This window comes from Phacochoerus africanus, chromosome 1 (genome assembly GCF_016906955.1).
Source record: "Phacochoerus africanus isolate WHEZ1 chromosome 1, ROS_Pafr_v1, whole genome shotgun sequence".
In the NCBI taxonomy this organism is placed as follows: domain Eukaryota; kingdom Metazoa; phylum Chordata; class Mammalia; order Artiodactyla; family Suidae; genus Phacochoerus; species Phacochoerus africanus.
Genome location: NC_062544.1, coordinates 80,389,892 through 80,403,027, shown reverse-complemented (window position 1 = coordinate 80,403,027; position 13,136 = coordinate 80,389,892). Strand labels below are relative to the sequence as shown.

General features: G+C 40.2%; 1 protein-coding gene across 1 annotated transcript; it reads left to right on the top strand.

Annotated features, from left to right (window-relative positions):
* Positions 1-206: 206 nt before the first annotated feature.
* LOC125138250 (dynein axonemal heavy chain 5-like) lies at positions 207-10,917 on the top strand. Its single transcript, XM_047799627.1, has 4 exons — positions 207-513; positions 1,549-1,755; positions 6,532-6,703; positions 10,742-10,917. The coding sequence occupies exons 1-4, from the start codon at positions 265-267 to the stop codon at positions 10,915-10,917; spliced, it is 804 nt and encodes a 267-aa protein (XP_047655583.1). The 5' UTR covers positions 207-264.
* Positions 10,918-13,136: the final 2,219 nt, after the last annotated feature.

Below are 13,136 nucleotides of genomic sequence, written 5' to 3'. Positions count from 1 at the left end.
GCTGTGGTCGTAGGTCAGTGGCTGCAGCTCTGATTTGATCTCTAGCCTGGGAACTTCCATGTGCTGCAGGTACGGCCATAAAAATGCCATCAATTCAATACAATAAAATACATTAAAATAAATCAGATCTTAATAAAACAGATTTCTTGATATCATCCTATTAATTCAAGTCTTTCACTTAAAAAAATCAGATTGAATATACCGAATCTTGGTATCAATGACAAATACCGGCGTATCCTTGAAAACTATGGGGCTGACATCGATATGATCTCGAAGCTGTATACAAAGCAGAGAAGTGATCCTCCTTTGGCTCGAGACCAGCCTCCCATTGCTGGGAAGATTCTGTGGGCCCGCCAGCTCTTCCACAGGATTCAGCAGCCCATGCAGCTTTTCCAGCAGCACCCTACTGTTCTCCAGACAGCAGAAGCCAAGCCTGTGATTCGCAGTTACAACAGGGTGGCCAAGGTCCTCTTGGAGTTTGAAGTTCTCTACCACAGGGCATGGTTTCAGCAAGTGAGTCTCTGCATTTTTGCTCTTCAAAGATGTCTCCATTGTCAAAGCCATGGGAAACCCTTGCTGGTAGCACTGGACAGATTTATTCCCATAGAGAGTTGAGTTTGTGGGTATTTGATGACAGGTTTAGTTGAATGTAGGTAAATCATTCGAAGAGTACAATATATCCATGAAGAAAAATAATAATTGATTTTGAAAAATAGATCTTAAACCAGTAAGAGAACTCATTTTTTATCTACTTTATAAACTCCCAAGGGAGAAAATTTTGTTTGTTGCTTCCTTTACCTGGTTAATGAGGATTTCTTTCTTTTCTTTTCTCCTTTAAATTCCCTAGTGTGTCTGTACACACTAGTATGTCTGTTAAGCAAAGTCTTAAATTTTATTTGGCCATACTGGGTTGATCAAATTATATTTCTATACCCTATCATACTTCTATTTCTTTGTAGATTGACATAAAGTATTTTGTAGGCTAAAATTAAACCTCTAAAATGTAATCTCATTTTCCTAGTTCAATTTCTGATGTCTGAGCCAATAAGACAATGGAGAGATATCCCCTTAATGCTTTTCATTGTTTTTCTAGATAACTGAAAACCAAATTTAGTAAGTTTTCATGAAACTATTATTAGGAAAAATACCTGAGTAGAGACAGGGTCACTTTGCTGTATAGCAGAAATTGATGGAATATTGTAAATCAACTCTAATAAAAAATCTTAAGAAAAACTGAGTAGGCATGAAGATTTGGGGGAGTGAAATGGCTTTTGAGGAGTTACTGCTATTGCAGTATCCCCTTATCAGGTGTGAGAGAATCATGACCCAAGCATTTTTTTGAGTTGACTGTGCATCACCACCAAGAATTCAAAGGCTCTTTTCTGAAAGTGAAGTTAGGAGAAGAGTGGGGCCCCACTGTCTTTAGTCTGAGAAGTTCAAATCCATGGAAGAACACTTAGTGATCTTCATTTCCAGAAGTGGCCACGCTAGGTACCCTGTGTATGCGTTGAACTTTCTAACAGTAATCCTGTTGATCTCTTCTCACAGACTGAAGAAATTCGCATAGGACTGGAGGCTTCTTTATTGGTGAAGGCTCCTGGCACAGGGGAATTGTTTGTAAACTTTGATCCTCAGATATTAACCCTATTTAGAGAAACAGAGTGCATGTCACAGATGGGTCTGGAAGTTTCCCCACTTGCAGCTGCCCTTTTCCTGAAACGAGATGTATACAAAAAGAACTTCAGTGACATGAAGGTATAGTACTTATTTTTTTCTCCTACCTGGCTAGCCCTAGTTTGCATTAAAAAAACAAAGTCTGGTGGTGTGTCATTGTCAAGGAATAGAAAGCATGACTGTAGTAGAGTGACTGAGGCTAAAATATAGGGTTGGGATAAGGGGCAGGTCATTATAGACCTTGTAAACCAAGGCTATATATTCGAGTACCAGGTAGCCATTAGAGGAATCTGAGCAGGAGCAAAAGGCATGATGTCTTTTATAATAAAAATCATTCTTGCTGCTCTAGATTTTAAGAGGACAAGAGTATAAAGCCAGTTTGCGGACTGTTACACTGGTTCAGGACGGAGATGATGGTGACTTGAGCAAGGATGGCAGTCGATAGTAGTAGATCAGTGGATTAGAGAATGATATCAACAGGACGTTTGAGAGAGAACTCAAAGATGAGTGTTTTGGTGTGAACAACTCAATGGATTTACTCAAAGTAGGGCTAATATATGTTAGTGTGTTGGTTGTATTCTGCACACTTGCTTAGTAATATGCAGTAGGCATGAATGGAAGTTCCACTTTAGAGACGAAAAGACCAGAACTGGTGTGTTTTGTGGGGGAGGGCAGGAGGGCATCAGGAGTTTCCATCTTAAGTGTAAGATGATTTTTAGAGATTGAAGTAGAGATGTTTTCCATGCAGATAGATATGTAAGTCTGGAGTTGAGGGGAGGAGTCAAAGTTGAAGTTATACTTTTGAGAGTTATCAGAATATAATTGCTATTTAAAGTCACTGTCCTACCTGACTCTCAAGGGAGGAGAATATAAAGAAGAGTAGAGGGCCTACCTTAAACCCTGAGTTGCTCCAATACTAACAGGTCTGATAGAAGAGGACAAATGTGCTAATAAAATTCAGGATTGGCTTTTGAGGTAGGTGGAAACCAAGTGTCAAGGAAGCCAAGGGTAAGAAAAACATCATGAAGAAGGGACTGGTTACCAGTGACAAGTGCTTCCCACAGGATGCTCAGGATGAAGTCAGAGATGTCGCCATGATATTTGACAACATGGAAAACATTGTCACAATTTTATAGTGGTCCATATATAATGGACCACCCTATAATGGACAAGGCCCGAAAGTCCAGATAGTTTCACACTGGCTTATATTTTAAACCATTTTCACATTTATTATTCCATACGATATTTTCCACAGCCATGTTAGGTAATTGGGACAGAACACTATTATATTATTTTATAGGTGACAAAACTGTGTCTTAGAGAAATCAAATGACTTAGCCAAGGTATCATAGCTAGTAAGTGGCAGAAGTAGGACCAGAATTGAAACTCGTAGTCTACTATTTTCCCACTCCTTCATGTTATATTAGAAAGTTAACACTGGCAATGGACACTCAATTAATATAAGCTCTTCAAATACGAGGCAGCATGTTGCAATTCGGTTTTAGCTTTTTCTTACATGTTAGAGAAATAACTTAGTCAATCTACATATTTATAAAGAAATTATTTTTACTAGGAAACACTATTTATGAGACTATAAAATGATTAGTGATAATTTTTTTCCATAGCATTGCTGTTTCGGTTTTCCGTTGCATGTAACCAACAACCCCCAAATGTAGTGGCTTAAAGCAACCATTTCATTATATCTCATGATTATGTGAGTAACAAATTTAAGCAAGGCTGGGCTCGGTGATTCCTCTGTTCCATGTAGCACTGACCAAGGTTTTTAGTTCAGTTGGCAGATGTAAAATCTGGAAGGTCCATGATGCGCTCATTCTCTGGTTCTTTGGTGGGAATGGTTGGAAGTTTTGCTGAGCTGGGACTAAGGACTGGATGGAGGCCTCGGGGTGGTAGAATTTCTTCCAAGACAATTCAAGCCTCCCACAGTGGGTGTTATGGTAAACAAGGAGGAAGCTGAATGGCCTTTCACCAGCCTTATATGTTTCATAGCATCAGTTCTCTTCTCCTTTGTTGGGCTCCATAAGCCCACCCACTTTCAAGGAGAAGGTACATAGATCCCACCCAACAAAGGGAGGAAAGTCAAAGAATATTTTAAATTTCACAGTTGTAAGTAACAACTCTAGCAATGTGAATTATCATCTGGTTAACATTTACTATATCTTGAGGTTGAACGAGTTAAAGGTTCCCACTCAACGTCATAGTAGCTGGTAAGAGCAGACATTTTGGCATGTTTGGGCGACCTTCTCAGGTGTTGCTGAGTTATGCTGAATATTTAACAGAATTTTCAGGCTTCTACAGATATGCTGAAGTCACCGAGAGTTTGTTTTCTTCAAGGCAGTTCAAACTAGAAAGAGTTGAGTCAGCACAGAGTAATTACTAAGAATACAGATTCTGAAGCCAGTCTGGATTCAAAGCATTATCTTTGGGCAAATTAATTTACCCTTCTAAGCCTCAGATTTTAATTTATAAAATGGGTGAATAATACCTCCTAGTGTTAAAGGATTAGGTAGTAAGTAGAAAGCCTGCTAGGTACTGACTTAGGAATTGCTTCCAACATAGAATAAGTGATGAACGTTGAAAAAAAGGTAAGTGGATAAAACAGTTCAGGAAATGTATAAGTAGCTGCTAATAAAACCATCACATGTAGGTTTCTCATGAAAATTGAAAGGATTTATAGAAATTGTGAAAAAGTATTACATGAAGAAAGGATTATTTGGTCCATTTGGGAAATTCTGGGTTTGACAGAGTTCACAAAGTCGTTGGACTTCTTATTTTCGTTGTGCAGTTTTCTCAGAATCATTAATATTCATGTGACTGTCCAAGAGGAGAGATATTGTGTACAGTGTTTTCCATACTTAGCCATCTGGGACCATTTTTCTTATAGACTCTTTTGGGGCTAGTATATCATGGAAAACATTTTGGGAAACATGGATCTAAAGACAAATATCAACATGAACATTACAAAGATGAGCTTAAAAACACTGTATTTAAGAAATTAAAGTTGCTTTCTTATAATTAATTATTATTAATATTAACTTTACCACAAAAGGTGGGTTGGTGTATTGTTAGTCTTATTTAAAAATGGTAACATGTGAGCAAAAGACTGAAACAGTTTAACATTATACAACAGATAACATTTCAGTGGACTACTGTGAGTTTCTGATCACAAATATTCCTTCTAATAACAATTAATTAACTAGAGAAATATTAATTGATTAACTAGAGGAATATTAATTGATCATCTTCTATGTTCCAGGGACTGTTTCAGGCGTTGAACAAAGCAGACAAAATTCTTGTCCTTATAGAACTTATATTTTAACTGGATAACTTATGTTCATTATTATAAATAGGTAAATTATATACTCTATGAGAAAGTGATAGGTGCTATGGAAAAAACTGAGCCAGGGCAAAGAGGGTAGAGTGTTTAGGTGGTTTTGGGTGATGGTTTACAATCTTAAATAGGTAGCCAGGACAGGGCTAATTGAGAAGGTGGCATTTCAGTAATTATTTGAAGGAGATACAAAGACCCCTAAGCTAAGGCACAGCAGGAAAACTGTAGGGCAGGAGCAGGTAAGAGAGGAGAAGAGTGATTAGTGATGAGATTTGAGAAGGAATGGGGACCAGATTGGGTCAGTCTTTGCAGATCAACATAAGAACTTAGAGCCATGCAGGTAGTTAGGTGGCCCTATAAGCTGAATGATGTGATCTGACTTGAGCATGGGCTATAGAGGGTGCGAGTAGAAGCAGAGACATCCTAATGGATTGCACGTGGATATGAGAGAAAGGGAAAAGTCAAGGATGACTTTATTTTTTGTTTTTGTTTTTGTAGAACCACACCTGTGGCATGCAGAAGTTCCCAGACTAGGGCTGGCCTACACCACAGCCACAGCAACATGGGATCCAAGCTGTGTCTGCGACCTACACCACAGCTCATGACAACGCCGGATCCTTAACCCACTGAGTAAGGCTGGGGATCAAACCTGCATCCTCATGGATACTAGTCAGCTTAATTTCCGCTGAGCCACAACAGGAACTCTAAGGATGACTTTGAATATTGGCCTGAGGACAAGGAGGTTGGAATTGGCATTGTTTGAGATGGAGAATGCTGTGGGCAGAGAGGTTTTGGGATAAAAACAAGCTTTCAGTTTTGAACATGTTAAGTTTGAGATGTCTGTTAGATCTTCAAGTAGAGATGTTGAGGAGGCTGTTGCCATATGTGTATCTTGACTTCAGGAGTGAGTCTGGGCTAGAGATGTGAATTTGGTTGCCTCGGGCCTGTGGATGATACTTGAAGCCATGATACTTGTTAACATCAGCACTGGTTCCTGACTCTCTCTCATGTGCTTTGAGTCTTCCGTCAAGACATGGCCTCTGATCCCTGAGCCAGATCTCTGGTGACTTCACCACTTTGGGTGATGCGTGATCCATAGGAAGTTCCCAGAGGAGCAGGGAGCACATGGTGCCAGGGAACGGAGTTAAATGAATGAACTTATCGGGCTAAGGCACTGATAACATGACCTAACCTGGTTTAGAAAAGTGTCTTGACCTCAGAATTTTTCTCCCCTTCTGGGCTGGGTAGGGGGTGAAAAACTTCCTCTTAAATTATTTTTCTCTCTTCTTCAGTTGTGTTTTCCTAGAGTAGGAATTTGTATTTTATGGAGAGAGTTCTTGTCTTCTGTTCTATTCTTATTTTGTTTTGGCTGCTCTACCTGCCAGGTTGCTATTGGAGCCCTACAGCTGGACCCTAAAAAAAAAAACCTTTTGGATTAAAAAAATGAGATATTAATAGATATTAAAAATGAGATATTATTTGATTATTTTACCTCCATTTCACTGCAGATGATGCTGGCTGAATATCAGAGAGTAAAGTCAAAAATGCCTCCCATCATAGAGCAGCTGATGGTCCCCCATTTGTCAAAGGTGGAAGAAGCTCTCCAGCCTGGCCTGGCTGCACTGACATGGGCATCTCTGAACATTGACATATACTTGAAAAATGCTTTTGCAAAGATCAGTAAGTCTGTTTAAATGGTTGTTGTTTTTCAGTTTGAAAGCTGAGTTTCTAATGTCCATTATAAATTTCTTATAGATATATTGTGATATAAATAATTAAATGAAGAGTATATTCTTTTTTTTTTTTTTCCCAGCATGTGGAAGTTCCCAGGCTAGGGGTTGAATCAGAGTTGCAGCTGCTGGCCTACACCACAGCCACAGTAACGCCATGTCTGAGCCTCATCTGCAACCTACACCACAGCTTAGGGCAACACCGGATCCTTAACCCACTGAGCAAGGCCAGGGATTGAACTTGCATCTTCATGGATACTAGTGAGGTCTTTGACCCACTGAGCCACAGTGGGAACTCCCCCCCTTTTTAATATAGTCAATCTTTGATGAAGGAGGCAAGAGCATACAATGGGAAAAAGAAAGTCTATTCAGCAAGAATTGCTGGGAAAACTGGACAGCTGCCTGCAAATCAGTGAAACTAGAACACACCCTCACACCATGCACAAAAATAAATTCAAAATGGCTGAAAGACTTAAATATTTCTTTTCTTTTTAACAGCCACATCTGTGGCATATGGAAGTTCTTAGGCTAGGGGTTGAATTGGAGCTCAGCTGCAGGCCTACACCACGGCCACAGCAACACCACATTGATTTGCATCTACAACCTACTCTGCAGCTTGTGGCAATGCTGGATCCTTAACCCACTGAACAAGGCCTTGGATTGAACCCACATCCTCAAAGAGTTAATGTCTTTTCTAGGGCTGCACCTGCGACATATGGAGGTTCCCAGGCTGGGGTCTAATCAGAGCTGTAGCCACCAGCCTATGCCACAGCCACAGCAACGCGGGATCCAAGTTGTGTCTGCGACCTACAGCACAGCTCACAGCAATGTCGGATCCTTAACCCACTGAGCAAGGCCAGGGTTTGAACCTGCATCCTCATGTTTCTTAGTTGGATTCGTTAACCACTGAGCCACGATGAGAACTCCCAGGAGTGTTATTCTTAAACTATTCCCTAAGGAATTTTACCAGATATATGAAGTCAGTAATTTCCTGGGAACTATATATATATATATATTTTTTTTTTTTCACTATTTAATTTTATCTCCAGAGATTAACTACATTTAAACATTTTACTTATTGTTGGACATTAAAAGATCTTTAGACTCATTCAGCTTTTTATACTAATAGCAGATCAGAGCTGTGTCTGCAACCTACATGACAGCTCATGGCAACGCCAGATCCTTAACCCACTGAGCAAGGCCAGGGATCAAACCTGCAATCTCATGGTTCCTAGTTGGATTTGTTAACCATTGAGCCATGATGGGAACTCCAGGATCATTACAATTTTAACTTGAAGGTTGAATAATATGAAATACATGATCAGAAAACCATAGCATATAAGAGCAGAGAAGATTATAGAAATAATTTTTTTTTTCTCCAAGAGACTGGATATAGTTACCTGTGCTATGCAGTAAGACTTCATTGCTTATCCATTCTAAATGTAATAGTTTGCATCTACTAACCCCCAATTCCCTGTCTATTCTGCTCTCTCCCCCTGCCCTGGGCAACCACAAGTCTGTTTTCTATGTCTGTGCTTAAATAAGACCTTCCATTTAAAGTTAGAAAACTGATCCAGAGTTGCTAACTGAATGGTTTCTAATGTTATGTAGATGTAAGCAGTAAGGATGAGTTTAGAATCCAGTTTCCTTACCTCAAAATCATTATTCTTTTCAAAATACATCTCTCCAGGAACTAAAACAAGAGAAAGGAGGCATTTATAAAATTTATAAAACTTCATAATAAGAGTTAGCACAGCCCAGTTAGAACTGGCTGCCAAGGTAGACTTCAGTAATTTTCTCCCTAGAGAGTATTAGGATTAAAGTGTTAATGATTTAGATATTTTATTAGTGTTAGCTGGAGACCAGAGCTCTTTTTTTGAAGAAACTCTTAATTCTCTGATAGTCTTTTCTTTTGTAATTTAAATGAATGAACTGAGGTCTAACAGAGATGAGGTTCTTTGGGAAGCTATGTTGAATCCCAACAACAGTTGGATTCTATTTTGGATTAGTGGACTGACACTAATATTTACGGGTGGTTATTTGTATCACACATTTAAGAGAGCATTGTCTACTCTTCAAAACAACACCTAAGACTTGGCATGATTTTCTATAGTCTATGCGTAGATGTGTGGGTTTCCAACTGCAGCTAAAACAAGCCACCACAAACTTAGTGGCTTAAAGGAACAGTCATGGAGGTGAGAAGTCCAAGTAAATCTTAGGGAGTTAAAATCAAGGTATCGTCAGGGATGGTTTCTTCTAGAGGCTCCGAGAGGGAATCCGTTCCTTTGCCCTTTCCACATTCCAGAGGGTGCCCACTTCCTTTGCTTCCTGGTCAGTCCATCCTCAAACTAGCACCATAATATCTTGGAATCTCTTTTTTCTGTGTCCTATGGTTATACTGTCTTCTGTCTGACTCTGATACTCCTGTGTTCCTCTTATAAGGACCTCTATGACTACACTGTCCCCCTGTCCCTCCCCCTCGCCTGATAATTTAGGAATCTTATCTCAAGATCCTGAGCTTAATTCCATCTACAGAGTCCCCTTTGCAGAGTCCCACATTCCCAGAGGATTAGGATGTGGAAAGTCTCTGAAAGCCATTATTCAGCTTATCACAGATGTCCTTGAAGATACTTTGAAGAATAGGTCAGAAATATGAAGAATTTTACTGAGCACACACACACACATGCTTAAATAAGAGTTTTTATTCTCTTTTAATAGTGAAATAAGCTTACCAGGCAGAACTATTTGGTATCTTGAGGAGTCTCTTTAATAATTAACTTAAACATTATTGAAAACTTTTAGGGCTTTATTCCTTAGGAAGTAAAGGCACTTATTTAAGGAATTGTATAAATTCCTGATATATCATGAGTATACAATATGTATGTAACTAGTAGTATCAGAAAAAAGAAAATTAACTGTATAACATCTGTTGAAAAATATATTTACCCCTTAGATGGAGATACATTAGCCGTCATTTCTATTTTTGATGCAAATTGTTAATTTCTTTCGGAATTGGTCTTTCTGCCTGTGGGACTTAGTGCATCTTAAAGAAAATGTACCTTATGATAGTGACAGTTAAGAAGAAATTGGAGTGGGGGGTGGAGTTCCTGTTGTAGCTCATTGGTGACAAACCTGACTAGTGTCCATGAGATCAAGGGTTTGATCCCTGCCCCTGCTCAATGGGTTAAGGATCTGGCATTACCATGAGCTGCGGTATAGATCATAGACATGGCTCAGATCTGGCATTGATGTGGCTGTGGCGTAGGCTGGCAGCTGCAGCTCTGATGTGACCCTTAGGCTGGGAACTTCCATGTGCCACAGGCTTGGCCCTAAAAAGCAAAAAAAAAAAAAAAAAAAGCGAAAAAAAGAAATTGGGGCAATTTCACTTTAGTAGTATCTGTTAAGTGCCTTCTGTGGAAAAGGCACTGGGTTAAGTGTTGAAGATACAAGGATGAAAAAGATGACATGCCAAAAGATAAGACACATTAAGTACACAATATGGTGTAGATGGAGGGATACTTGGGTCAGTGCCAATATAGGAGGAAGGCCGGCTTGTAATGTGCAGATTCACAGAAAGCCTCCTGGGGGAGATGCATTTGAGCTGAATCTTCATGTCTGAGTCAGAGTTAGGCAGGCTGAGAAAGTTAGAAAACTGGTTAAAGAGAGCATGGTGTGGAATTCCCTGGTGGCTCAGTGGGTTAAGGACTCATCATTATCTCTGCTGTGGCTTGGTTGCTGCCGGTGTGGGTTCGGATCCTAGCTCTGGAACTTACACTTGCTGTGGGGGTGCCACAACTCCCCCCAAAAAACGCCTCAAAAACTGAAAATGAAAAAACCCGCAGTGTAATAGTGTGAGAAAACCAAGCATGAAACTGTTCTATGGAGCAACTTTAATCCTGATTTTACTACTGAAGTTTAATTATGTTCATTTTTTTAAAAAAAGAAAAATGCTTTATCTCTTTTATTCACTTGTATTTTTTTTCCATAGAGGACCTGGAGTTGCTGCTTGACAGGGTCAACGATCTGATCGAGTTCCGCATTGACGCTGTCCTGGAAGAAATGAGCAGCACGCTTCTTTGTCAACTGCCCCAGGAGGAGCCACTTAGCTGTGAAGACTTTCTCCAAATGACAAAGGTTATTAAAAGATTGATGTTTTTCACTTAAATTTTATTTTGTGACGTTTTAGAACCCTAAATTACATTTTTTTTCCTACCTCTGACTGGTCCATGAGAGATGTAATTCTGACTGGTCCATGAGAGATGTAATTCTGACTGGTAATGCTAACGAGGAAGCTTCTGACAATAATTTGAAAATGAAGAGGAATGCATCTGAGGGGTCTCTTAGACACGAAGAACAAATTACTTCAGAGGGTAGGAGGGAGATGGCCATGGAATACTTTTTCCTCATTTTTCCATTGTTTTTGAAGCATGGTGCTATTTAGCTGTAGAGCTTCTAGTAAACTAGGGTTAATCAATAAAATAATTGTTTTAGGCAGCTTCTGGACAGAATTTCTTCTTTAAACATTTTGGGAGAGGCATTTCAGGTAAAGCTCTGGAAGGTGGGGTCTGTGTTCAGTCAGTTTAGGGAAAAGACTGTAACCTCTTTTTTTTTTTTTTTTGCTTTTTAGGGCCATACTCGTGGCATATGGAGGTTCCCAGGCTGGGGATCTAATCGGAGCTACAGCTGCCCACCCATGCCAGAGCTGCAGCAATGTGGGATCCGAGCTGCGTCTGTGACCTACACCACAGCTCAAGGCAATGCTGGATCCCTTAACCCACTGAGGGAGGCCAGGGATCGAACCTGCAACCTCATGGTTCCTAGTTGGATTCGTTTCCACTGTGCCACGATGGGAACTACTATACCCTCCTTTTCCCCTTCAGTTTCTTTCCACATTAACATATTAAAATAAAACCTTCCTTTAATTAAAATAAATAAATAAATAAATAAATGCCTCCAGAAGGACTCCTGGGAAAGTATCTAGTTAAGTCTTCTTTAATCTATTATTTCTCAAACATTTCCCAAAGGGACACTTTCTTACTTTCTTCCCTGTGTCAGGATTAGGATCCTGGGAGCAGTGCTCTATGAAGTGCCCCTTTGAGAATGTCACTTTAGCATCATTTACAACATTTCCAGTGGACATCCTGATTATAAAAGCTCATCAGGAGTTCCCGTCATGGTGCAGCAGAAATGAATCCGACTAGTAACCATGAGGTTGTGGGTTTGATTGGTGGCCTCCAGTAACCGATCCCAATGCTGGTTAAGGATCCAGTGTTGCCTTGAGCTGTGGTGTAGGTCGAAGACGAGGCTCGGATCTGGCATTGCTGTGGCTCTGGTGTAGGCTGGCAGCTGTAGCTCTGATTAGATCCCTAGCCTGGAAACCTCCATGTACTGCAAGAGTGACCCTAAAAAGGCAAACAAAACAAAACAAAACAAAAAACTCATCAATGGTGATTTTAATATGTTAAGAGTCCCCAGGACCATCCCCATGAAAAGGACTCATGGAACTCAGAATCTGGTGGCACTAAGGACCAAGACTTGTTACGGTGACAAGTAAGGATGCATAGTCAGAGCACAAGGAAAAGATAGGCAGAGTTTGGAGGCAGGTGTATGTGGGCTTCCTAACGCTTTCTCCCTCTTATGAGGGGCCACACGGAACTCACTGTCTCCACCCCCACCCCCCACCAGCAACAAAAATGCAGTAACACTTGTGCAATATTTATGCCCAGAAAGCCTATTGAAGACTTAATGCTCAAGGTTTTTATTGGGTCTCTGCCTAGTGTAGACCAAAATTCCATACAACCAGAAAGAAAGCAGGTTTTCAGCATAAACCACATCATTTGCACAGATGGTCAGGGACAGAGACATTCTTAACAACCTGAACCTTCCTGAAATCCAGACTCCCAGGCACCACCCAAAGACCAATCTCACACTCAGGATAGCAATCTCAGGCCTGCCATGTTAATCTTTTCCTGCATATATAGTTTATATTAAATTATTATAAAATCAAAATTAAATGTCTACACTTTAGAAATTTCTCGTTCCCACTTCTCTTAGACTCACTGGCTTTGGGTAGACCCCAAACTCTGCCTTGTCCTGCCTGCTTATTTGTTATCCTCCCTCCCAGAAATCACTGGGGTCCATGTTTTTTTTGTTTTTGTTTTTGTTTTTTTTGTTTTTTCTTTTTAGGGCCATGCCTGCTACATATGGAGGTTCCCAGGGTAGGGGTCAAATGGAGCTGCAGCTGCTGGCCTACACTACAGCCATAGCAACTCAGGAGTCTAGTCTCTTCTGCAACTTACACCACAGCTCATGGCAACACTGGATCCTTAACCTGCTGAGAGAAGCCGGGGATTGAACCTGCATCCTCATGGATCCTAGTTAGC